The sequence below is a fragment of the Bubalus bubalis genome, chromosome X (genome assembly GCF_019923935.1).
Source record: "Bubalus bubalis isolate 160015118507 breed Murrah chromosome X, NDDB_SH_1, whole genome shotgun sequence".
In the NCBI taxonomy this organism is placed as follows: domain Eukaryota; kingdom Metazoa; phylum Chordata; class Mammalia; order Artiodactyla; family Bovidae; genus Bubalus; species Bubalus bubalis.
The window spans coordinates 23,227,391-23,255,293 of record NC_059181.1 but is presented as its reverse complement, the minus strand read 5'-3'; the positions used below and the strand labels follow the sequence as shown (position 1 = coordinate 23,255,293).

The following is a 27,903-nucleotide window of genomic DNA, read 5'->3' as shown; positions in this document are numbered from 1 at the left end:
AAAGTTAGGGGCTAGATTCAAATAATTAAAAATAATTGTACAGAGACATTCAGAAATCTTACAGGATACTGGAAAATTCTCATGTGGGGCTGCTCCTCACTTAGGAAGATGTTTAGCATTGTTGGCACAGTGCCCACTAAATGCCAGTCACTGCTTCCAAATATAGTGACAACTAAAGATGTCCCACAAATTTCCAAAAATGCATCCTAGGGGATGATGAAGCCTTTGTTGAAAACCATTGTCTTAGACTAAGAGTCCTCACTCTTCGTTCCCCACAATGCCAAAAAGAATTTTGAAAAACTATATACCATCTTTTGGTTTTTCCAATAGTCATGTATGGATGTGAGAGTTGGACCATAAAGAAAGCTGAACACCAAAGAATTGATGCTTTTGAACTGTGGTATTGGAGAAGACTCTTGAGAGTCCCTTGGACTGCAAGGAGATAAAACCAGTCCATCCTAAAGGAAATCAATCCTGAATATTCATTGGAAGGATTGATGCTGAAGCTGAAGCTCCAATACTTTGGCCACCTGATGCGTAGAACTGACTCATTTGAAAAGACTCTGATGCTGGGCAAGATTGAAGGCAGGAGGAGAAGGGGACGACAGAGGATGAGATGGTTGGATGGCATCACAGACTCCATGGACATGAGTTTGAGCAAACTCTGGGAGTCAGTGATGGACGGGGAAGCCTGGCATGCTGCAGTCCATGGGGTCTCAAAGAGTCAGACACGACTGAGCAACTGAATTGAACTGATACGCCTTCTTAAAAATTTTTAAATTGACATCTAAAATTTTCCATCCTAAGTTTAAATAGTTATAAAATGTGTAATTTAAGGAATATTGTAAATATTAACATTTTAAAAAATTAACAAACTTTGAGGAAAATTTTTTGTTCACAGCAAAACTGGCAGAAAGTAAAAAGATTTACACACACACACCGCCTCCTCATTATCAACATCCTGCAGCAGTGTAGTGCATTTTTTATAGTCCGTGAAGCTACACTGACACATTATTATCAGCCAAAGCCCATAGTTTAATACATTAGAGTTGGCTCTTGGTATTTTAAATTCTCTTGTTGTTTTTCAGTTGCTAAGTGGTGTCCAACTCTTTTCAACCCCATGGACTGCAGCACGCCAGCCTTCTCTGTCTTCCACTGTCTGCTGGAGTGTGCTCAAATTCATGTCCTTTGAGCTGATGATGTTATCTAACCACCTCATCCTCTGCCACCTCCTTCTCCTCCTGCTTTCAATCTTGCCCAGCATCAGGGCCTTTTCCAATGAGTCAGCTCTTCGCATTGGGTGGCCAAAGTACTGGAGCTTCAGCTTCAGCATCAGTCCTTCCAATAAATATTGAGGACTGATTTCCTTTAGAATTAACTGGTTGGATCTCCTTGCAGTCCAAGGGACTCTCAAGAGGGTCTTGGGACTCTCAAGGGACTCTTCAGCACCACAATTCAAAAGCATCCATTCTTTGGTGCTCAGCTTTCTTTACAGTCCAACTCTCATATCCATATATGACACCTGGAAACACCATAGCTTTGACTGTATGAACCTTTGTCGACAAAGTGATGTCTCTGCTTTTTAATATGCTGTCTAGATTTGTCATAGCTTTCCTTCAAAGGAGCAAGTGTCTTTTAATTTCATGGCTGCAGTCACTGTCCATGGTGATTTTGGAGCCCAAGAAAGTAAAATGTCACTGCTTCCACTTTTTTTTTTTTAATTTGCCATGAAATGATCTAACTGGATTCCATGATCTTAGTTTTTGAATGCTGAGTTTTAAGCCAGTTTTTTCATTCTCTTCTTTCACCCTCATCAAGAGGCTCTTTAGTTCCTCCTCATTTCTGCCATTAGTGTTATCATCTGCATATCTGAGGTTGTTGATATTTTTCCGAGCAATCTTGATTTCAGCTTGTGATTCATTCATGCCAGCCCTGCATTTGGCATGATGTACTCTGCCTAGAAGTTAATTAAGCAGGGTGACAATATACAGCCTTTTTGAACACCTTTCCCAATTTTGAACCAGTCAGTTGTTCCATGTAAGGATATGTTGCTTCTTGACCCAAATACAGGTTTCTCAGGAGACATGTAAGGTGGTCTAGTATTCCCAATCTCTTTAAGAATTTTCCACAGTTGGTTATGATCCACACAGTCAAAGGCTGTAGCATAATCAATGAAACAGAAGTAGATGTTTTTCTGGAATTTCCTTGCTTTCTCTGTGATCCAACCAATGTTGGCATTTTGATCCCTGGTTCCTCTGCCTTTTCAAAATCCAGCTTGTACATCTGGAAGTTCTCAGGTCACATACTGCTAAAGCCTAGCTTGAAGCATTTCGAGCAAAACCTTATTAGCATGGGAAATGAGCACAATTGTCCAGTAGTTTGAACATTCTTTGGCACTGTCCTTCATTGGGATTGAAATGAAAATTGACCTTTTTCAGTCCTGTGGCCACTGCTGAGTTTTTCAAATTTGCTGGCATACTGACTGCAGCACTTTAATAGTATCATCTTTTAGGATTAGAAATAGCTCAGCTGGAATTCCATCACCTCCACTAGCTTTGTTAATAGTAATGTTTTCTAAGGCCCACTTGTCTTCACGCTCCAGAATGTCTGGCTCTTGGTGAGTGACCACACCATTGGGTTATCTGGTCATTAAGACTTTTTTGGTACAGTTCTTCTGTGTATTCTTGCCACCTCTTCTTAATCTCTTCTGCTTCTGTTAGGTCCTTACTGTTTCTTTCCTTTATCATGCCCATCCCTGCATGTAATGTTCCCTTGATATCCCCAATTTCCTTGAAGAGATCTCTAGTCTTTCCCATTCTTTGTTTTTCTCTACTACTTTGCATTGTTCACTTAAGAAGGCCTTCTTATCTCTCCTTGGTACTCTGGAACTCTGAATTCAGTTGGGTATATCTTTCCCTTTCTCCCTTGCTTTTCATTTCTCTTCTTTCCTCAGCTATTTGTAAAGCCTCCTCTGACAACCACTTTGCCTTCTTGCATTTCTTTTTCTTTGAGATGATTAAGGTCACTTCTTTCACAATGTTATGAAACTTCTGTCTATAGTTCTTCAGGCACTCTGTCTACCAGATCTAATCTCTTGAATCCATGCATCACCTCCACTGTATAATCATAAGGGATTTGATTTAGGTCATTATCAGAATGACCTCGTGGTTCATCAACTAAAGTACAAGCTAGGAGTCAGCCAATCAGAGCAGTGTACAGGCTTGGAGTAAGGCAATCAGGGCAAAGTACTAGCTAGCGGTCAGCCAATCAGAGCAAATACAGGCCTAGAGTCAGCCATTCAGGGAGTAGTAAAGGCTAGGAGTCAGCCATTCAGAGCAAAGTGCATGCTAGGAGTCAGCCAAAATCAGGGCAAAATACAGCCTGTTGTTGTTTTTCATTGGCTAAGTCATGTCTGACTTTTAGCAACCCCATGGACTGCCGCAGGACTGGCTTCCCTATCCTCCACTCTCTTCCAGAGTTTGCTCATATTTGTGTCCCTTCTGTGGGTGATGCTATCTAACCATTTCATCCTCTGCTGCCCAGTTCTCCTTTTGCCTTCAGTCTTGCCCAGCATAAGGGCCTTTTCCAGTGAGTCAGCTCTTTACATCAGGTGGCTAAAGTATTAGAGCTTCAGCATCAGTCCTTTCAATGCATATTTAGGGTTGATTTCCTTTAGGATTGACTGGCTTGATCTCCTTGAAGTCCAAGGGACACTCAAGAGTCTTCTTCAATACCACAGTTCAAAAGCATCAATTCTTCGGCACTCAGCTTTCTTCATAGTCCAACTCTCATATGTATAAGTGACCACTGGAAAAACCATAGCTTTGACTAGATGGACCTTTGTTGGCAAAGTAATGTCTCTGCTTTTTAATATGCTGTCCAGGTTGGTCATAACTTTCCTTCCAAGGAGCAAGGGTCTTTTAATTTCATGGCTGCAGTCACCATCTGCAGTGATTTTGGAGCCTTTTCCAGAGTGTCATATAATTGAAATCATAGAGTCTGTATTTTTTTCATATAGACTTTTTTCACTTAGTAATATGCACTTAATGTTCCTCCATGGCGTGTTGGCTCATTTCTTTTTAGCACTGGGTAATATACCATTGTCTGGATGTACCACAGTTTGTTTATCCATTCACCTACTGAAGGACATCTTGGCTGCATCCAGGTTTTGGCAATTATAAACAAAGCTGCTATAAACATCTACAAGTAGGTTTTTTTCAGTTCATTTTGGCAAATACCAAGTAGTGTGATTGCTAGATCATATGTTAAGTGTATGTTTAGCTTTGTTAGAAAGTGCCTAACAGTCTTCCAAGGTAATTGTACAATTTCACATTCGCATCAGCAATGAATGAGAATTTCTGTTACTCCAGTTCCTCACCAGGATTTGGTATCATCAGTATTTTGTGCTTTGGCCGTTTTAATCTGTGCATAGTGATAGCTCATTGTTGTTTTATTTTGCAGTTTCCTGATGATATGTGATGTTGAACATCTTTTCATATGCTTGCTTAACACCTGCATATCTTCTTTGTCAAGGTGTCTATTCTGATCTTTTTTGCTGTTTTTAATCCAGTTGTTCATTGTCTTATTGTTGAGTTTTAAGAGTTCTTTGTATACTTTCAATAATAGTCCTTTATCAGTTGTATCTTTTTCAAATATTTTCTCCCAGTCTATGGTTTGTCTTCTTATTTCATTGACATAGCTTTTTGCAGAGCAGAAATATTTAATTTTAATGAAGTCCAGTTTATCAGTTGCCTTTGGTTTGTGCCTTGAGTGTTGTATATAAGAAGTCACTGCCACACCTAGGGTCATCTGGGTTTTCTCATATGTTACCTTCTACAAGTTTTATACTTTTGTGTTCTGGTTTTTTATTTATGATCCATTTTCATCCAGTTTTTATGAACAGTATAAGATCTGTATTTAGATTCCTTTTTTTGCTTGTCTTACCGCACTAGCTAGGACTTCCAATACAATGTTGAAAAGCCATGGTGAGAGGGGACATCCTTGCCTTATTCCTGATCTTAGTGGAAAAAATTAGATTTTCTCACCATTTGAGTTTGATGTTAGCTGTAGGGTTTTTGTAGATAGTCTTTATCAAGTTGAGGAAGTCCCCCTCTATTTTTAGTTTACTAAGATTTTTTTTGGTATCATGAACGGGTATTGGATTTTATCAAATGCTTTTTCTACATCTGTTGATATCATCATGTGATTTTTCTTTTGCCTATTGATGTGATACATTATATTACTTGTTGTATTTTTAAAATTGAAGTACACACACACAAAATAAATAAATAAATAAATAAAATTGAAGTACAGTATTATATGTTATAGGAGTGCAATATAGCGATTCATAATTTTTAAAGGTTATACTCTATTTATATACTTATAAAATATTGGCTATATTCCCTGTATTGTAAATATATCCTCATAGCTTACTTATTTTATAAATAATAGTTTGTATTTCTTAATTCCTTTCTCCTTTCTTGTCCCTCTCTCCTTCCTTCTCTCCACTGGTAACCACTGGTTTGTTTTCCATATCTGTGAGTCTGTTTACCTTGGATAAATCCCACTTGGTTGTGGTATATGATTCTTTTTATGTCTTGTTGGATTTTAATTGTTAATATTTTGTTAAAGAGTTTTTTATCTGTGTTAATGAGAGGTAGCAGTCTCTAGTTTTCCTTTCTTATAAGGTATTTGGTTTTAATATTAGGGTAATGCTGATGTCATTGAATGGATTAGGAGGGCTTCCTTCTGTTTCTAACTTCTCGAAGAGATTTAGAGAACTGTTACTGTTTCTTCCTTTACTGTTTGGTAGAATTCACCAGTGAACCTATCTGGGCTTAGCGCTTTCTCTTTTGGAAGGTTGTTACATACTGATTGAATTTCTTTAATAGAAGCCTATTCAGATTGTCTCTTTCTTCCAATGTTAATTTTGGCAGCTTGTGTCTTTTAAGGAATTGGTTACTTTCACCTATGTTACCATGTTTGTAGGCATAGAATTGCTCAAAATATTCCTTTGTTATCCTTTTAATGTCCATGAGATCTGAAATAATGTCCTCTTTTTCATTTCTGATATTGGTCATTTGTATCTTTTCCTCTCTTTTTCTTTGTTAGCTTGGCTAGAGCATTATCAATCTTACTGATCTTTTCAAAGAACTAGCTTTTGTGTTCTTTCTCTATTCATTCCTGTTTTCAACTTCATTGATTCCTGCTGATTTTTATTATTTATTTTCTTTTGCTTACTTTGAGTTGAATTTGCTCTTCTTTTTTCTAGTTTCCTAGGATAGAAGCTTAGATTATTGATTTTCAGTCTTTCTTCTTTTCTGATATATATATATATATATATATATATATATATATATATAAAATCAATGTTATAAATCTCCTTCTTAAATGCTTTTCGCTGCATCCCACGAATTTTGGTAAGTTGTGTTTCCATTTTCAGTTAGTTCAAAGTAGTAGAAAATATTTCTTGATTTTTTTCTTTGACCCATGTATTGTTTAGAAGTATGCTGTTTAATCTCTAATTATTTTTGGATTTTCCACTATTTTTCTGTTGTTGATTCCTAGTTTAAATCCATTGCGATCTGAGATCAGACTTTGTATGATTTCTCTTCTTTTAAATGGCCCAGAATGTGGTCTATCTTGGTAAATGCTCCATGTGAGCTTGAGAAGGATGTATATTCAGCTGTGGTTGAATTAAGTAGTCTGTAGATGTCAGTTACATTAAGTTGATTCATGGTGCTGTTGTTTGCATGCATCAGTTCAGTCGCTTAGTCATGTCCGACTCTTTGCGACCCCATGAATCGCAGCACGCCAGGCCTCCCTGTCCATCACCAACTCCCGGAGTTCACTGAGACTCACGTCCATCGAGTCAGTGATGCCATCCAGCCATCTCATCCTCTGTCGTCCCATTCTCCTCTTGCCCCCAATCCCTCCCAGCATCAGAGTCTTTTCCAATGAGTCAACTCTTCGCATGAGGTGGCCAAAGTACTGGAGTTTCAGCTTTAGCATCATTCCTTCCAAAGAACACCCAGGACTGATCTCCTTCAGAATGGACTGGTTGGATCTCCTTGCAGTCCAAGGGACTCTCAAGAGTCTTCTCCAACACCACAGTTCAAAAGCATCAATTCTTCGGTGTTCAGCTTTCTTCACAGTCCAATTCTCACATCCATACATGACCACAGGAAAAACCATAGCCTTGACTAGATGGACCTTTGTTGGCAAAGTAATGTCTCTGCTTTTCAATATGCTATCTAGGTTGGTCATAACTTTTCTTCCAAGGAGTAAGCGTCTTTTAATTTCATGGCTGCAGTCATCATCTGCAGTGATTTTGGAGCCCAGAAAAATAAAGTCTGACACTGTTTCCACTGTTTCCCCCATCTATTTCCCATGAAGTGATGGGACCAGGTGCCATGATCTTCATTTTCTGAATGTTGAGCTTTAAGCCAACTTTTTCACTCTCCACTTTCACTTTCATCAAGAGGCTTTTTATTTCCTCTTCACTTTCTGCCATAAGGGTGGTGTCATCTGCATATCTGAGGTTATTGATATTTCTCCCGGCAATCTGGATTCCAGCTTGTGCTTCTTCCAGCCCAGCGTTTCTCATGATGTACTCTTCATAGAAGTTAAATAAGCAGGGTGACAATATACAGCCTTGACGTACTCCTTTTCCTATTTGGAACCAGTCTGTTGTTCCATGTCCAGTTCTAACTGTTGCTTCCTGACCTGCGTATAGGTTTCTCAAGAGGCAGGTCAGGTGGTCTGGTATTCCCATCTCTTTCAGAATTTTCCACAGTTTCTTGTGATCCACACAGTCAAAGGCTTTGGCATAGTCAATAAAGCAGAAATAGATGTTTTTCTGGAACTCTCTTGCTTTTTTAATGATCCAGCGGATGTTGGCAATTTGATCTCTAGTTCCTCTGCCTTTTCTAAAACCAGTTTGAACATCTGGAACTGCTTTTACTGCATCATATAAGTTTTGGATTATTGTGCTTTTTTTTCATTTGGCTCTAAGTATTTTTTTTTATTTCCTCTTTATTTCTTCAGTGATCCATTGATTGTTTAGTAGCATATTGTTAGGCTACACATTTGTGTTTTTTAATTTTTTTATTGTAGTGGATTTCTAATTTCATGGTGTTGTCATTGGAAAAGGTGCTTGATATCATTTCGATTTTCCTAATTTTACTAAGGTTCACTTTGTGATCCCAGCATGTGGTCAGTCCTGGAGAATGTTCCATGTCCACTTGAGAAGGATGTATATGCTTCTGCTTTTCAGTGGAATGCTCTATAAATATCAATTAACTCTATCTGTTCTAATTTGTCATTTTAGACCCTTTGTTTCCTTGTTGATTTTCTGTCTGGATGATTTTCTGTCCATTGATGAAAGTGAAGTGTTAAAATCTCCCACAATTATTGTGTTACTATCAATTTTTCTCTTTATAATTGTTAGTATTTGCCTTGTATATTGAAGTACTCCTATGTTGAGTGCCCATATATTTACAATTTTTATATCTTCTTTTTGGATCAATCCTTTGATGAATATCTAGTGTCTTTCTTTGTCTCTTGTAACAGTCTTTAGTTTATTTTGTTCGATATGAGTATTGCTACTCCAGCTTTATTTTTATTTCCATTTTTGTGGATTACCTTTTTCCTATCCCCTCACTTTCAGTCAGTATATGTCTCTTGATCTGAAGTGGATCTGTTGTAGACAGATATATAAGTCTTGGTTTTTTATCCATTCAGCCAGTCTGTCTTTTGGTTGGAGCATTTAATCCATTTACATTTAAGATCCTGGCCTTCCCAAGTGGTGGTGGTGGTTTAGTCGCTAAGTAGTGTCCGACTCTTGGGACCCCATGGACTATAGCCTGCCAGGCTCCTTGGTCCATGGGATTCTCCAGGAAAGAATACTGGAGTGGGTTGCTATTTCCTTCTCCAGGGGATCTTCCTGACCCAGGAATCAAACCTGGGTCTCCTGCATTGCAAACAGATTCTTTACTGACTGAGCTACGAGGGAAGCCCAAGTGGCGCTAGTGCTAAAGAACCTGCCTGCCAATGCAGGAAACCTAAGAGATGCAGGTTCGATCCTTGGGTTGGGAAGATCCTCTGGAGGAGGGCATGGCAACCCACCCCAGTGTTCTTGCCTGGAGAATCCCCATGGACAGAGGAGCTTGGTGGGCTGAGTCCATAGGGTCACAAAGAGTTGGACACAACTGAAGCAACTTAGCATGCACCCACGTGCATGTTCTTACTGCCATTTTGTTAATTACTTTGGATTTGTTTTTGTAGGTCTTTTTTCTTCCCCCTCTTTTGTTCCCTTCTCTTGTGATTTGATGACTAACTTAAGTGTTGTGTTTGGATTCCTTTTTCTTCTTTGTGTGTGTATCTATTGTTGATTTTCAGTTTGCAGTTGCCATGAGGTTTTGATATAGCAGTCTATGTATAAACAAATTATTTTAAGTTGCTGGTCTTTTAATTTCAAATGCATTTCCAATATCCTGCATTTGTGCTCTCCTAGTCTCACAACTAGGGCTTCCCTGGTGGCTCAGACAGTAAAGAATCTGCCTGCAATGCAGGAGACCTGAGTTCAATTCCTGGAGAAGAGAATGACTACCCACTCCAGTATTCTTGCCTGAAGAATTCCACAGACAGAGGAGCCTGGTGGGCTATAGTCCATGGGATCACAAAAAGTTGGACACCACTGAGCAACTAACATTTTCACTTTTCACTTCTCACATTTGCTGCATTTTTTTAAAAAATGTATTGATGTATGCTGGGTCTTTGTTGCTGTGCATGGGCTTTCTCTAGGTGCAGCAAGTGGTGGCAACTCTCTAGTTGTGCCCAGGCTTCTCACTGCAGTGGCTTCTCTTTTTGCAGAGCATGGACTCTAGGGCATGTGCTCAGTAACTGGCCCACGGGTTTACTTGCCCCATGGTAAAGTGGAATCTTCCTGGTCCAGGGGTCAAACCCATGTCCCCTTTACTGGCAGGAGGATTCCTAACCACTGGACCACCAGGGAAATCCCACAATTGCTGGTTTTGATAGCATATTTGTGTGAGCGTGATTTGTTTTCTTTAATGTATATTTACCTTTATTGGTGAGCTTTTCCATTTATAATTTTCTTGTTTCTAGTTGTGGCCTTTTCTTTTCTGCTTAGAGAAGTTCCTTTCGTGTTTGTTTGTTTATTTCCCTTTTTATTTATTTTTTGCTGTGCGGGGTCTTCATTGCTGTGTGGGCTTTTCTCTAGTTGCAGCAAGTGGGGGCTACTCTCTAGTTGTATTGCATGGGCTTCTCATTGTGGTGGCTTCTCTTGTTGGGGAGTATGGACTGTAGGGCACGCGACTGTAGAGCCAGTAGTTGCTGCACGTGGGCTCAGTAGCTGTGGCTCCTGGGCTCTAGAGCACAGGCTCAGTAATTGTGACACATGGGCTTAGTTGTTCCACGGCATGTGGGATCTTCCCAGATCAGGGCTCAAACCCATGTCTCCTGCACTGGCAGGTGGATTCTTTACCCCTGAGCCATGAAGGAAGCCTATCCTTAAGCATTTTTTTTTTTTTTTTGCAAAGCTGGTCTGATGGTGCTGAATTAGCTTTTGCTTGCCTGTAAAGCTTTTCGATTTACTTATTTTTGGCTGCACTGGATCTTTGTTGCTTCATGAGGGCTTTCTCTAGTTGTAGAGAGCAGGGCTACTCTCTGTTGTGGTGCATGAGCTTCCCATTGCAGTGGCTTCTCTGGTTGCAGAGCAGGGACTAGGAGTGCAGGCTTCAGTCGTTGTGGCCCACGGGTTTAGTTGCCCTGAAGCATGTGGAAACTTCCTGGATCAGTGATCAAGCCCATGTCCTCTGCACTGGCAGACAGATTCTTAACCACTGGACTACCAGGGAAGTCCATCTGTAAAGCTGTTTGTTTCTACATCAAATCTGAATGAGGGCCTTGTCACATAGAGTATTCTTGATGATAAATTCTTCTTCCTTGTCATCACTTTCAGTATATTGGCCCACTCCCTTCTGGCCTGCAGAGTTTCTGCTGAGGAATCAGCTGGTAACCTTATGGAGTTCCCCTGTATGTTATTTGCTACTTTTCCCCACTTCACTCACTTCTTGCTTGCATCGTTTCAGTGGAGATGTCCAATGTGATTTTCACCTTTGCTCCTCTATAGGTAAGGTGTTTTGTTTTTGTTTTTTGGCCATGTGCCGTATGGAATCATAGTTTCCTGACCAGAGATTGAACAACTGACATGATATTGTAGATGAATATTTTTGTGGATGAATATATTACTGCTTGAATGAGACAGGGTTTAACATTGATTTTATTCCTCTTTTTTGTTACAGATGCCTCTTTTTTGTTAAGTGCTATAGTATTTTGCTCATAGAAATATTTATGGAGATGGAAGTTTAATATCGTAATGCCACTCAATCTTTGAATGCTTATTTGCCAGATATCACAAAAATAATTTACTACTGTCATCAAAATAATTTGAATGGCCTGTCAAGTGATAATTTGTTAAAATCTTTCAAATTTGTTGTTAGGCAGTGGATTATAAATGATGTGACCTACAAAAAGATTTGTTTCCAAGTTATTAGAATAATTTGCTTTGTCCCTTTTGAGGAAGTATAACACAAAGGCTATATCAAGACTAATCGATGACTCTTAATTATAACGCTTATTCTTTTACCTGAAAGCAACCTATTCAACCAGAAATACTCAAGAATGGTTGGGGAAATAGAAATATTGGTAATTTCATTACACCAGTGCCAATCCAATAAGTTTTTATAAAATGTATTTATCATTTGCTTGAAACTTAAAAAACACACCTTGGGGCTGCAGTTTTAGCAAATTTAGCAAATTTGCAGAAAATACCATCTAACCTAATTGGCAAAACCAGTCCTCACTGAAAACCTACTAAAACCCTAGAAATGCAGAAAAAGTCTTTTCAGTTTGAATATAGTAATATATTTCAAGAAGCCTTAAGAAAACCACTGAGAAATGTTATAGACTCTATTGTATAAAAAAGAATCAGTCAAGATTAAAATAATGTAAGTCTAATACAACAAGTTACAAAGAAGATACAAAGTTATAAAAATAATATAATATCCTTAATTTATAGTAATACAATATAATTTATATGCAAAATTATGATATTTATAAGAAGAGGAGTATGCTTTTTTTAAAAGACATGTTCTTCCTTCCCTGGTTTGGGAAGATCCCCTGGAGAAGGGACAGCCTACCCACTGCAGTATTCTGGCCTGGAGAATTCCGTGGACTATATATATAGTCCATGGGGTCACAAAGAGTCGAACATGACTGAGCGACTTTCAGTTTCATTCCTTCTCTAAATGTTGGTATATGGGTGTATCAAGCTCTGGTGTCTGGCTTTTGGGAATAATTAAGTAAAATCTATAAAAATCAGATATAACTTACCTTTTTTAGATATCTTGGTTATACTTTTCCTATGTACTTGAGGATAGAGAAGGGCATGTACTACCAAACAGTAATTTGGCATAGATATTTTATTTTTTGTTATGAAGAGCTAGGAAATAAAACACATTCAGAATATGAAATGGGAGAAAGATTCATTGTAAATGGAATAAATATGATGTGAGCTGATATAATAGATATTTGTCTTCCTTTAAAAATAGTATGTTTGAAATCTTGGGGGAAAGCACGTGAATATTTTATCCACATGTTCATTCCTGTGTACTTTGAAGCATTTGATAATTCCAGGAAAATATTCCAGTTGTATTTCTAAGCAGCAGCAGTATCAGCTTATACAGCTTTGACTTATTGAAGTGATTCTGAAGTGAGTAGCAGAAAAAATGCTTACTCGTTAACTATAAGAGAAAAGGCACTTCTAGGATTCAATATAAGCATTGAGAATAGCTGGGGAAAAAATGCTTACCCTTAACTACATGAAAAAGCAATCTTCAGCATTCAGTATTCTTACCAGTGCTCCTTTGCTTTGAATTCATGGGCCTTATCCCTTAAGATCTTTGCATCCTTTGATAATAGTTGGGAGAAGGAAGAGGCAAAGTTGTTAGGTAAAAAGTTACATCATTCCCCAGTCTACCATAGTTAGTTTCTAACATTCAGTTTCACCTATAACAGAAACATGTGCAAGAAAAAGACAGGAAGCTTTTATAGGTTCATGGTGCTTTGAGTAGTCACTAAATGAGCTTTCTGTGAATCAGTTCTAATGAGGTGGATGAAACTGGAACCTATTATACAGAGTGAAGTAAGCCGGAAAGAAAAACACCAATACAGTATACTAACGCATATATATGGAATTTAGAAAGATGGTAACAATAACCCTGTGTATGAGACAGCAAAAGAGACACTGATATATAGATCAGTCTTATGGACTCTGTGGGAGAGGGAGAGGGTGGGGAGATTTGGGAGAATGACATTGAAACATGTATAATATCATGTATGAAACGAGTCGCCAGTCCAGGTTCGATGCACAATACTGGATGCTTGGGGCTGGTGCACTGGGATGACCCAGAGGGATGGTATGGAGAGGGAGGAGGGAGGAGGGTTCAGGATGGGGAACACAGGTATACCTGTGGTGGATTCATTTCGATATTTGACAAAACTAATACAATTTTGTAAAGTTTAAAAACAAAATTAAATTAAAAAATAAATAAATAAATGAGCTTTCTGTTTGATTTGGCCTCAGGATTTAATTCCCTGCCATGCAGTGTAATAAGGTTTAAATGATGGCTTTCTTTTGTAGAGTAGAGTAAGGTTGGCTCTGGATACAGGGCTTTCTCCAGCCCGTTAATTTTAGGAAAGGCTACTCTTAGAAGTTGTGGATCTGTAAATCAATTCCTTTCAAACTACTAGTGCTTGGATACCTCTTGAAAAACCTTTGTGTATCTCTAGGGGTATGTGTACCCTAGTTTGAAGACTATCTTAAACTATCTATCTTGAGTTTGACAAAACAACTTAATGGCAGAAAATTCTATAGGGAGGAAAGTTAGGGAGTCCCTTAAAATAGATATTCTGGGGACTTCCCTGGTGGTCCAGTGGCTAAGACTTGCACTGTCATTGCAGGGGCCTGGGTTCAGTCCCTGGAACTAGATCCCACATGCTGCAACTAAGACCTGGTGTAGCCAAATAAATAAAAATATTAAGAAATAAAATAAAATGGTTGGTTGAAAGGCAAACTCTTAATATTATGTATGTAGTTACCAAAGAAAATGGTGACAGTAAATTGAGAGAACCTACTGTATTAATTGTGGACCCCTTACACATGCAGGCAGGTTTGCTGTAGGAATTCCCTTGGGGAGAGCATGGGCTTTGCTCATGAAACCACTCTGACTGGGGCAAGTACACAGACAGGAACAGGTGAAATACTTAGTATTTGGAAGAAATAGTAACTATTGATTCAAAGACTAGATAGAAACTGTGATAATTGGTGGTACTACATTCTACTTCCCAACCTTAGGCAGTAACAGATACCACAGACTGCCATGATTTTTGCACCATAATACCTGTGTTTTTAATTTTTAAGTACAGAGTCAGTGATAATTTGAAATTTTTTTATGCACGTCTTCCCTGTGGGCATTATTTTAGTGAATTGAAACTATCCAGTTATAAAACCTTTCCCCCCTCCATTATAATTTAAAATCTCACACCATTTAAAAACCAAGATAAGAAATTAAAATTATTTTTTTTAATTAAAAATTATATCAGAGAATTTTTCTCCTGGAAAAATTTTAGTAAAGATGTGAGTTACCACATACTGACTTCGGCCTCCCAGGAGAGGGATAAAAAGCTAACAATAATAGAAATACTATACCCACTAGACATAACTATTACTCTACAAATGTAGGCTTATGCTCTATTGTATCTTGATTGAAATTAAATATTCCTCTAAGACTCCATTTTGCCTGACTGGTGGGAGATTCAGTCTTGGTCCTTATTGGGATCTCTTCATTGCCCTAGAGTCAAACAAGATTGCAAGATGTTGACAAAAACAGGAGAGGAGCTTCCAGTCTCCAGCCCAGAGAGTTTTGCATTGCTCTCATCATCTGAACCCACAAAATTGCTTGGAAAGAGCAAATCCACTGTGCCTGTGGAGGGTGAGGCCCTGGCAGTCTGTGGCCAGGTGAACCCCAGTGTCCTCATCGCTCCTGGGGCTCTGCTGCTGGTGGGACCCTCTGACCTTGGACCTCTTCCTCTTTTGGAGGAATCTTCTATGTGTCTTCTTACAGAATTCCTCCCAAAGAGCTCTGGCTTTGGGAAAACAGCAGTCAGAAAGACAGGCTGTCCACCGGCAGCTTGAACCTCACAGTTACTGTGGGGGAATTTGTACTGAGAAGCTGGGCACGTGCGTGGAGTGGGGGCAGGGAAAAGGCAGAGCCGAAAACACAAACAAATAGATGTCACCACAAATGGCTCTGGATCACTGCTACTATGAAAACATGGCAAACATTACTGAGCATGCCTCTCTGCTCACACAGATGATCAAATTTAATTCTCCAAACTTTGCCATGTGTTAAAGACAGACAACTGAGGCTTAAAGAATTTGATTTTTATAATTTTTATTTATGATTATTTTAAACATTTATTTACTTATTTGGCTGCACTGGGTCTTTGTTGCAGCATGCAGGATCTTTAGTTGAGGCGTGTGAACTCTTAGTTGCTTCATGTGGGATTGTTAGTTTCGGCATGTGGGATCTAGTCCTCTGACCAGGGATCAGACTACCGACCCCCTTCATCAGGAGTGCAGAGTCCTAGCCACTGGCCTACCAGGCAAGTCCGAGGTTTAGAGAGTTGGAGTAACTTACCCAGTAATAAGTAGCTGAGCTAGGATTCTAACCCAAGTTGGTTGGGCTCGAAAATTCATTCCTCATGTTATATTTCCTCTCCTGCAGGGTATTAGTAATATTTTATTTTGAGCACAGTGGGCTGCCGGTATAGGTTAGCTCCAGTAGGAGCTCCCAGACAGCTCAGTGAATTCACCCCCGGAACGCCACTGCTCAGAGTTCTCCATCTGGTCGTCAGGCTGCATTTGCCAAGACTCGAGAACAACAGTGCCGCTTTGGGCGTAATTAATGTTTAGACAATAACTGGTCAGCGTTTTCAGCTGCTTCTTGAGGTCATTCCTGGGATATGAAAATAGGACCCCATGTTGGCATAAACAGGTTGTTTGTTTTCTTTGTGCTCTGTCAGGAGGCCATTATCTCAGTTGTCTCAAAGTGACACTGAATTGGTCAGGTGCAGGGTCAAAAGGAAGGGGAGGATATGGTTTGGCTTTGTTTTCTGTTGTTTAAAATAGAAAATTGATGGATCTGAAATCCATTCTTGCGTAATACAATTCTTGAGGCAGTCTTTTTAATAAATTCCTTTAGTCTTTTAAAAAGTAAAATCTTTTAAGAACATTTCAAAAGCCATAGATCAATTTTTAAATTGTACAGCTTGATCCATAAATAATTCCTATCTATGAAGTCAAACCCCAGTGCATTTGGTGAATGAATACATGACATGGTCATTATGGCCCTACTACACACCCCACTCCCCGAGCTGGGTGGGATGGGTGATTCAGACATAGGCTGGGCTGTTTACTCCAGATGTTCATAATATGCTTCAGGGGCTTGCAAATGTTGTCTGCCTTGGAATCATCCCTGAAGCTTGTTAAAAATAGTGCTGCCCGCACACCGCCCCAGAGCCAGTCTTAATCCATTTGAGCTGCTATTACAAGATACCACAGACCAGGTAGCTCAAAACAACAGAAATTCATTTCTCATCATTCTGAAGGCTGAAGAGTATAAAGTCCAGGCACTGACATGGTCTTCGGGCAAGAACCCTCTTCCTGATACAGAGCTGGATGGTTCTCAGTGTTTTCTTACATGGTGAAAGGGCTAGGGAGCTCTCTGGGGCCTCCTTTATAAGGTACTAATGCCATTCGTGACCTGAGCACCTCCCAAAGGCCTGTCTCCTTAATATCATCATCTGGGAGTTAAGATTTCCACATATGAGTTTTGGGGAGGCACATTCAGACCATAGCACCTACTGAATCTAAACCTTGAGGCATGGAACTTGGGCATCTTTAAAAAGCTCCTTAGGTGATTCTAATACTTAAGAGGTTTTTGAGCCTGCCACATGGTTGATGGTGTGTTGGTAATGTAAGACACTATAATGTTTTCTACGTTGTATTGTGAGTATGTCTATTCATCATCACAGGAAGTATGTATACGAGATATATAGACACACACACGTGTATTGAGAGGCATACTAGTCTCTTATGTGCATGAATGTTGGAACATACCTGCAGGTAAACATACATATATTATTTTAAATCCTAGTAAACATTTATCGAGCATCTATACATATCAGTCACTGTTAATGCATTCAACAAATAGTTAAGAGTCTCCTATGGGCCTTCAGAAAAGGAAACAGACAAAAGTCCCTGTCTTCAAGGAGCTAATATTTTAGTAGAGAAACACCAACAATAAACGAATAAGGCAATCATATAATGATGAGTGCCATAGCAAGAAGTAAGGTGGGGAGGTGCGAGGCCTGCCGATGGTGGGGGCAGATCCCAAGTTAGAATACAGTGGCTGGGGGAGCCTTGAGGAGGAGAGGGAGTGAGCCCTATGGCAATTTGGGGCACAGTTGGTCCAGGTTTGGGGAACAGGAAGTGCAGAGCCTTGATCTGAGTATGAGTATTCCTGGTGGCTTCAGGAAGTAGCCAAGGAGGCCAGGGGCTGGAACACAATAGGAGATGCAGTCAGAGAGGCAAGGAATGGCCGGAGGGGACTGTGGATCTGGTAGGGGCCTATAGGCTGCCAAAGGAGTTTGGTTTTGACTCTGAGGGAGATGGGAAGGGTTCGACTACTGAGGGTGATGTCATCTGATAGGTCTTGGATGGTGAATGGGCCGGGCAGGGAGCGGTGAAAGTGGTGAGGAGAACGTGGCTTCGGTGTGCTGTGAGGGAGCCAGCGGTTTTGCTGATGGTTTGGACACAGAGCGTGTGAGGGCTGCAGCAGGAGGGTTTCCAAGGATGCTGAGTGCAGCTGTTGGCTGTACTTTGTGGCCAGATTTGTTCCTGGATGTGGGTCATGATCTGGTTCCAAGAAAATTACTGTATTTTTGTTTTTTAAAACATCTTGTACACTTAAAATTTGTAAGGTTATTGCATGTACATTAGGCCTTAAGGAAAACAACCTCGTCTTCAGGAGCGGTCAGGTTAGTTTGACTGGCTGCAGTAAGATGCTGATGGGGATGTTGATGACCTGGGCCTGTAGCCACAATGTCATTTCTTCCTGACATGTAGAAAAACTGCTTTGGCCAACAAAAATATATTCTGGATATGATAATGAAGAGTATTTATTGCTCACTTTATTTCAAAGCACTACTTTTTTTTAAGGACTTTATGATGTGGACTACTTTTTAGAAGTCTTTATTGAATTTGTTACAATATTGCTTCTATTTTATGTCTTGGTATTTTGGCTCCAAGACATGAGATCTTCACTCCCTGACCAGGGATCAAACCTGCACCCTCTGCATTGGAAGGTTTAGTCTTAACCACTGGGCCACCAGGAAAGTCCCTATTTCAAAGCTGCTGCTGCTGCTGCTAAGTCACTTCAGTCGTGTCCGACTCTGTGCGACCCCATAGACGGCAGCCTACTAGGTTCCCCCATCCCTGGGATTCTCCAGGCAAGAACACTGGAGTGGGCTGCCATTTCCTTCTCCAATGCATGAAAGTGAAAAGTGAAAGTGAAAGTGAAGCTGCTCAGTCATGTCCGACTCTTAGCAACCCCGTGGACTGCAGCCTACCAGGCTCCTCTGTCCATGGGATTTTCCAGGCAAGAGTACCGGAGTGGGGTGCCATTGCCTTCTCCGCTATTTCAAAGCACTTATATGTAAATCCTCAAAAAATCGTTTCTAAAGCTGATGGTGGAGGATAGTATCATGCCCATTTGAGGATTCAGGAGCTTGAGATCTAGTAAAGATGTGGTGTGGGAAGGGTGAATTCAGCTTGACCATATATTCTATTTTGTGACTTTCTCCTCTTGATTGTGTAGTGACTGGACCACAATCCATGGAACAGAAACATGTGGGTGTGCGTGTGTGTGCACATGTGCGTGTATGTGAATCACACTTGGGTTACTAAGCACAATGATATAGTTAAGGAATTAGAACTCATTGCTCCAACGTTCAATAATTCAGGCCTCTTGGTCTCCTTGCTGTCTTTTCTCTGTTCATTTGGTCATTTTATTTCTGAATAGCAATTTTCACTGAAAGGTGGGATAAGGAAATAAAAAGATGTAAAAGTCACATTCAGGGGTGTGGAGAATAATTTTAATAAAAGCCACAGTGGAGAATGCATTTGTAAGCACTAAAATAAAATTCTCCATTGCCAATGAATTTTAGCTTGCCTCACTGATCCTTTGTTCCCATTAAAAAAAAAAAAAAGAACAAAAATGAAGAGTTTGATTATGACACACACCTAGCGAGGCTGAGTTCTTCGTCTAGCTGAGGAGTTTGTCTGTACTAGGATGGCTGTGGGCAGGGCCTGGGCCAGCAAACAGCATTTAATGCATTTACCTGCTTCAGTTTGCAGTGACGACCTCACTCACAAATTCAAGGGTTTCACCGTGATGAATGAAGCAGAGAGATACGAAGCTCTGAGACACTGTCGCTATGTGGATGAAGTCATTAGAGATGCTCCATGGACACTCACCCCAGAGTTTCTGGAAAAACACAAGGTACTTATTCCTCCACATTCTGTAAGTAACAGGATTAGAGAGTCGTCTGTTTCAGCCACTTATACCCAGAAAAATCCAAGGAGTCTTCCAGCTTAGGAAAGCACTAACTCCAGGTGCTGTCGTGTGGTGTCACTTGACGCAGCGCCTGGCCTGTGCTCACGCCTGCGGACCGACAGCCACCTGCTTCCTCACTGTGGGCTCTGGAGCTGGACCACTCGGGTCCACATGTGGCTTCTATCCCTTCATAACTGTGGGACCTCGAGCAAGACACTGAACTCACCTAAGCTGTAAACTGCTGTTTTGAGGATCTAATGAGATCATGTTGTGAAACCCTTAGCACACTGGCTGGCCCAAAGCAAGAGGTCCAAAAACATCATCACCATTATCACCATTGTTATTGATGCTTATAGAGTCATAGGCATCATTTTTCATGGAACAAATGACCACACATCTTATCCAGAGGGGCAGGGGTCAGGCTCTAAGGAAAAAACTTTCTATCTCTGATTGTGTGACCCTGAGACTCCTACTGATAGATTTTTATTAGTTGAAAACATGAGAAATCCTTTTGATCTGCATGAAATTATGTGCTTTGTATCTCCCTACAAGCCCCACATTAGGAGCTATTCTTTCCTTTTATAAGCAGTACAAAAAAATAAGATTAAGCTGTTCTAAGAGTTTTCTTTTCTATTTTTAAATTCACGACGCAGCAGAGAATAGAGAATGCTGATAAATGTGCATGGGTAATAGCCGAGGAGACAATTTCCCAGCAAGAATAAAAAGAAAAAGGAAAAAACTACAATATGATTTACTTCCAGCAATCACGAACACATTTTTACTAAGCATCTATTGTATCTTCAACTTCTGTGAAACGTTACTGGGCTGCTTGTGAAGGCTGCCGTTTATCGAGTGCTTGCCACGGACCCAGCCCAGTGCTAAGGGCTTTGCTCTTACAGGAATCACATTCAATCTCATGGCCACCCTGAGACATTGTTGTTGTTGCCATCCACTGGAGAGGGAAGGACAACTAAGCTTGAGTACTAAGAACAGAATTAATGGCAGTAACATTTGTTGAGTACTTGCCGTGTACCACTTATTCTTCTTAGCACTTTTACATAATTGTAATATTTAATCCAGTGATTCTCAAGTGGGGGCAACTTTGCCCCCAAGGGATATTTGACAATGGAAGCAACTAAAGGGGTGCTACTGGCATCCAGTGGGTAAAGCCAGGGGTGCTGCTAAGCCTCATACAATGTTCAAGATAGACTCTCCCCCTCCAGGAAAGAACTATCTAGCTCAGCATGTCACTAGTACCAAGGCTGAGAAATTCTGATTTAATCCTTACCACTTCCACAATGGCTCAGTGGTAAAGAATCTGTCTGCAATGCAGGAGACACAGGATACGCAGGTTCGATCCCTGGGTTGGGAAGATCCCCTGGAGGAAGAAATGGCAACCCACTCCAATATTCTTGCCTGGGAAATTCCATGGACAGAGGAGCCTGGCAGGCTACAGTCCATAGGGACGCAAATAGTCTGACACAACTGAGCGCACAGACCACTAAGTTATGAGTTCTGCAGCTAGTAAGTGAAGTAAGTGATGAAGTAAGTGATGAAGCAGGAATCCATATCCAGGCGAATTAAACTGCTGCTTTACCTCTCAAGCTGGAGTGAAGCCTTTTAATAAAGGGCTTTGAAGTTTAGGCAAGGAGTTTTTTTTGTTGTTTGGGTTTTGGCCATGTCACATGGTATGTGGGATCTTAGTTCCCCAACCAGGGATTGAACCTGTGTCCCTTGCATTGGAAACATGGGGTGTTAACCACTGGACTGCCAGGGAATTCCTCAGGCAAGCAGTTTTTACTTGATGTAGGAGGAAACAAGGAACTAGTGAAGATTAGCAGGTATGAGGATGACAAAAAGAGAACTCTGCTAAAGGAGGTCCCCCCACCATGTGACAGAGGGATGGCTGGAGAGGAAAGAGCCTGTGGTGAGGAAGGTCAGATACAAGTTGGTATTAGTAATCCAGGTTATGGGGCCCTGGACTTGGCATAAGCAGTGGAGAAGAGGAGATAGGTATATGCACTCACGTGAGTACACACAGACGTACACACCCCAACGGAACTTGTGACTTCTGTGCTATTGATGGTGAAGGAAGTAGAGAAAAAAGGCTGATTCTAGGGTGTTTGGAGCCTGAGCAAATGAGAAAAGGGAGGCTCCATTGGAAGAGACACCAGTTTTAAGGATGAGTGAAGATTCTGGACAGGTTTTTAAAGTGACAGCAAGGGTGGCAAAAGAGAAAAGGATGATTTTGGGAAAATTGGGCAAGTTTTGTCATTTCAGCAGCTGCATGACCCAACTGAATTAGTAATACTTGCCCTACCTGCTTCACAAGGTGGTTGTATGAATCAAATGAGAAGAGACATGAATTCATTTCTACAATATAAAATATAACTTAAGTCAGGGACTTCCCTGGCACTCCAGTGGTTAGAACTCTGGCTTCCACTGCAGGGGGCATGGGTTCAATCCCTGGTTGGGGAAGTAGGATCCCACATGCTGTGTGGCTCAGCCAAAACATAAAAAATATATATAATACTTAAGTGTGAGGGAGGGCCTATTGCCATCAGTGAGATAGGAAATGAGGATTTTGGGTCCTCACAGTAGAGGTGATTAAAATCTGAAGGATGAATGAAATCTCTGAAGAGAGATTTTAGAGGCAGAAGAATAGAAGGCCAAAAAAACCTACTGTTAGAGGTAAGAGAAGAAAGAGAGACCAGCAAAGGAAAGAAACCAATCTAGTCCCATTAGTGCAGGCAGATTTACTGTCTGAGCCACCAGGGAAGCCCAAGAATACTGGAGTGGGTAGCCTATCCCTTCTCCAGGGGATCTTCCCAACCCAGGGATCTAACCCAGGTCTCCCACACTGCAGGCAGATTCTTTACTGTCTGAGCCACCAGGGGAGTCCAAGAATACTGGAGTGGGTAGCCTATCCTTTCTCCAGGGGATCTTCCTGACCCAGGAATCAAACTGGGGTCTCCTGCATTGTAGGTCAATTCTTTACCAGCTGAGCTACCAGGGAAGCCCTCATACAAACAAAGACAGTTGGAAATACCTTCCAGTCCAGGATTCAAGTCTACCTTCAGTTCAGTTCAGTCGGTCAGTCGTGTCTGACTCTGCAACCCCATGAACTGCAGCACGCCAGGCCTCCCTGTCCGTCACCAACTCTCAGAGTTTACCCAAACCCATGTCCATTGAGTCGGTGATGCCATCTAACCATCTCATCCTCTGTCGTCCCCTTCTCCTCCTGCCTTCAATCTTTCCCAACATCAGGGTCTTTTCAAATGAGTCAGCTCTTCACATCAAGTGGCCAAAATATTGGAGTTTCCACTTCAACATCAGTCCTTCCAATGAACACCAGGACTGATCTCCTTTGGGATGGACTGGTTGGATCTCCTTGCAGTCCAAGGGACTCTCAAGAGTCTTCTCCAACACCACAGTTCAAAAGCATCAATTCTTTGGCACTCAGCTTTCTTTATAGTCCAACTCTCACATCCATACATGACTATTGGAAAAACCATAGCCTTGACTAGATGGACCTTTGTTGGCAAAGTAATGTCTCTGCTTTTTAATATGCTATCTACATTGGTCATAATTTTCCTTCCAAAGAATAAGTATCTTAATTTCATGGCTGCAGTCACCATCTGCAGTGATTTTGGAGCCCCCCAAAATAAAGTCAGCCACTGTTTCCCCATCTATTTCCCATGAAGTGATGGGACCTAAATTGCTTATTTAAAGTGCTTTATCATAGCTATTTTGTTTTTAAAAATATGTATTTTCATATCACAGAAATGTACCCCCATCCCTGTGGTGATGTCACTCTTTTCTCTCTCTGACAGATTGACTTTGTGGCTCACGATGACATTCCGTACTCTTCTGCTGGCTCTGATGATATTTACAAGCATATAAAGGAAGCAGGTGAGGGGTCCTCCTGTGTTCACCTGTCTCCTGCAGCATGACACTGAGGTTTAGTAAGAGACGCCAGCCCTGGGTCTGTAGCACATGCTTACAAGGCACGGATTTTCAGATGTTTCCCAGAGAGCCTCTGCAAGTCTCTGTTGACACGTGCTAAGGCTCATCTGTGGCGCAGACACCAGTTAGGTGTTTATGTAGAAATTAACCTGAGCACCAAAATACTTGACTTCCGGTTTGAGGCTCAGTTTTAGAGGATGTAAAATCACAGGACTCTTATTTGAATAATACTTGATTTACAATGTTGTGTTAGTTTCTGGTGTACAGCAAAGTGATTCAGCTATACATATATATGTATTCTTTTGTGTATTCTTTTCCATGATAGATTATTACAAGATATTGAATATAGTTCCTGTGCTCTACAGTAGGACCTTGCTGTTTATCTATTTTATATATAGTAGTGTGTATCTGCTAGGGCTTCCCAGGTGGTGCAACTGTTAAAGAAGCCACCTGCCAAAGAGGAGACATAAAAGACATGGGTTCAATCCCTGGGTCGGGAAGATCCCCCAGAGAAGGAAATAGCAACAACCCACTTCAGTATTCTTGCCTGGAAAATTCCATGGACAGAGGAACCTGGTGGGCTAAAGTCCACGGGGTCACAAAGAGTCAGACACGACTGAGCAATTGAGCATGCACATTAATCCCAATCTCCTAATTTATCCCCTCCCCCAACCCTGTTGTTTGAAGGGCAATCATTTTCCTCATTAACCATGAAATTACTCTATGCTCCCAAGAAAGTTCCTTCCAGAAGAGGACAGATAACTTGCTAATTAATGATGTGGACTCCCTGTCTCCCTAGTCTAGTCCTACCATATGTCATCCTGTCACATGATAATATCCTCAGGCACCATATACAGAGGCAAAAAAATGGATATATTTATTTGTGGAATCAGGTAAACGGCTTTCCTGCTGAAGCAGTTAACTCATGTCCTGGAAGGCAGACAAGGTGCCTGAGCTTTGGCAGTTGTCCCATTTGTCACTAGGCCTTTCTCTTCGGGGCAGAGACTCTGGTTGGTCCCAGGGACTTACTGGGGGGCTGGGAAGAGGGGAGTTTCCTTCCCTGTGGGCTCCCTAGGATTACTTCCTTTGTCCAGTGCTCGCCATGCGCCCGTGCTGCTCAGACTCCAGGGAAATGGCTGCTGGGGCATCAGAGCAGACCTGTGGTTTAGACCCTCAGCGGGGCCTCAGTGCTCCTGGTACCATCTGCCTCCTCTTTGTCCCCTCCTGCCCTGATTTGCCCATACCTCCTTGTGCCCTTGCCTCTTCCCCTGCATCCTGAGGAGAGGGCTGTGTTTTCTGTCCCAGGCTGGCCTCTTTACCCTCCCTTCCCTGGAGCATGTTTTCCTTCATTCTCCCTCCCTTTGTGATCCAGGGCGCTCTCTCTCCAGTGGTTTCTCATCAGCTTACAAACACACAGAAGTCTGCAGAGACTAACCCCAGACCTTCCTCCCGCCCTCCTCCTGCCTCTCCCTCCACTCACATCCTTGCTCAGTTTTCCTCTCAGGGGCAACTGTCATTCCTCAGCCACGGGTGCTGACTTTTGTCCCATCCTGGCTCAGTTCTCAGATGGCCCTTGGGCCACCCAGTCCAGTGGTCTCAGCTCAGTCCCTCCAGACATAATGACCCTGCTGACCATGTTCTTCTCCTACACACTCTTGTCTTTGCTTCCATTTCCACCACACTTCTGGGACCTTCTAATTTCCCTTTGCTCTCTGACCACTGCCGGGTTTTATTGCTGGGTTTCTCTCCCTATCTCACCAGCCTTGCTCTGTGCTCTACCTTCCACACACCCTACACTCCAGGCACACGGAGTCTGTCCTTTGTACATGGAGTCCGCTTTGTCTCTTTGCTCCAGTTGTCCTCTGAGCTTGGAATGCCCTTCCTCTGAGTTTCTTGGTCAGGGCCCCCTGAGGAGCCAGCCTGGACATGCCCTCTTTCCCTGGGGCATGATTCAACACACCCTGCGCCCTCCTCAGATGCAGATACTCATTGCACAGAGACCTCCTTTTCAACTCCCTTCTCTTGGCAGCCTGATTGTGTGTGTGTCCCTAGCTAGAGTGAAGTGCCGCAGGCCATGGCCATGTCTCATCCATCTCTGCACCCCCAGCACAGTCCCTGGTACATCTGTGGTGCTCCTTGAGTGCTGGCGGAACAAGAGAATGCTTTTATAGAGTACGATGGGGAGGGAGCCTAAGATGGAAGCCTTTGTCTGCAGGGGCTCTTCCCAACGCACGGGGAAAGGAGCCATTTACCTAGATAGCATTACCTAGATAATTGCACAACACACTTCTGTCTTGTGGAATTGATTGTTCGTATCATTTAGATGTAAGGGTGATATTTTGGCCTGATTGATACTGTCCTTCGTATCCAGTTTGTTGGCTTTCTATTGGTATTTTGACCTCTGAGTCCCTCACACACCTCTTTATTGAAGGAGATGCTCATGATATGCTAAATTACTCCAAACCATCTTCGCCTTACAGCCCAACAAAATCTCAGTGAAAGATGGAAGGAATCACTCTTTGACTTGTTTCAAAAATGACTAAGATCCAAGGACTTCCCTGATGATCCAGGGGTTGGGACTCTGTGCTTCCACCGCAGGGGACATGGGTTCAATCCCTGGTCGGCGAACTAAGATTCTACATGCCATGGGGCACGGCCAAAAAACAAAAACAAAAACTCAAATGACTATGATCTGAATGAAAGATCTTTGAAATTATATCTAAAATTTGCATTTTTCTCGCCATACTTTATAACAGGCAAGAACTCAAAATTTTTAACTGCTCTTTTGGTGAATGTATAATGGAAAGTAGTCTTGGCTATCCCCAGTGCTGGTCATTTTCCTGAGCTGAGGTTTTCCATCAGTATCACAGGATTTCAAATCAAACCAGAAATCAAAATAGTCATTGCTGGGGTTTTTTAAATACCCAGCCCACCCAGAGTATATAGATTTGGATTACATAAAAAGACAGCTGGGACAACTGAACTGAACAAATTCTATCTTCTTGGAGGGTCATATGGTTTTCCTGACTCTAAATGTGGAGCTGTCCATGGTGGAGGGTGCAATACAGTACATTACCTTGATTCCTAGCTTCTCCACCCATCTCCCTCCATCAGACCACCTTTCATAAGCCTATTGCACCCTGAGAACCTTGGAGTGAAGAAGTGTTTGAGGAAGGCATGGGCTGGAACTGGTATTGTAGCTAAAGATAGGTGCAGAAGTAGTGTGTCAGCCAAAAAGTTGTTCGTGTTTTTCTGTACAATGTAACAGAGAAACTCCAATGAACTTTTGACCAACCCAATAGATTTTCCATGGCTTAGTTTAATTTCTGCTATTTTACTCTCTACCATTGGAGAAGGAAATGGCAACCCACTGCAGTATTCTTGCCTGGAGAGTCCCATGGATTGAGGAGCCTGGCAGGCTATAGTCTATGGAGTCACAAAGAGCTGGACATGACTGAGTGACTAACACACACAGCACACACTGTCTACCATGAGTGAGTGAGTGAAAGTTGCTCAGTCCTGTCCAACTCTTTGCAGCCCCATGGACTATACAGTCCATGGAACTCTCTAGGCCAAAATACTAGAGTGGGTAGCCTTTCCCTTCTCCAGGGTATCTTCCCAACCCAGGGATCAAACCCAGGTCTCCCACACTGCAGGCAGATTCTTTACCAGCTGAGGCACAAGGGAAACCCAAGAATACTGGAGTGGGTAGCCTATCCCTTCTCCAGGGGATCTTTCCAACCCAGGAATCGAACCAGGGTCTCCTGCATTGCAGGCAGATTCTTTACCAACTGAGCTATCAGGGAAGCCATCTACCATACATCTCATCTATAGGGACTGCACTGCACCCGTGCCTGCCTCCCTCCATGCATTAAAGCATCATTTGGCATGGCGCATGGCACAGACACTGTAGTAGAGTGAGTTACCATGCTTTCCATAGGGACTTCAGGAAGCCGAATACACGCTCCATTATGTTTGAGCTGCCCCGTTGCTGGCGTCTGCCACTAGAGCCCTCTTCCCTGCTCCCTGGGGGCCGCCGGAACTCCACCCATGTTGGTCCAGCATCCTCCCCCTCAGCCTGCGGCCGCTGCTGCCTTTTCCCAATACTCAGGGACCTTCAGACTCTGATCATAGCACAGGCTCCTGAGGGTCAGTTGCCCAGTCTTCTGCCCCC

At 41.8% G+C, this 27,903-nt stretch overlaps 1 protein-coding gene across 3 annotated transcripts in view; it reads left to right on the top strand.

Moving 5' to 3' along the window:
• PCYT1B (phosphate cytidylyltransferase 1B, choline) overlaps positions 1–27,903 on the top strand; it is a 148,626-nt gene that overhangs the window by 82,413 nt on the left and 38,310 nt on the right. For all 3 annotated transcript variants that reach the window (XM_025276004.3, XM_025276003.3, XM_025276005.3), the window contains exons 4-5: positions 19,558–19,709; positions 23,597–23,675. In XM_025276004.3, coding sequence (XP_025131789.1) covers positions 19,558–19,709; positions 23,597–23,675 — 231 coding nt within the window. The remainder of the gene's footprint in view (positions 1–19,557; positions 19,710–23,596; positions 23,676–27,903) is intronic.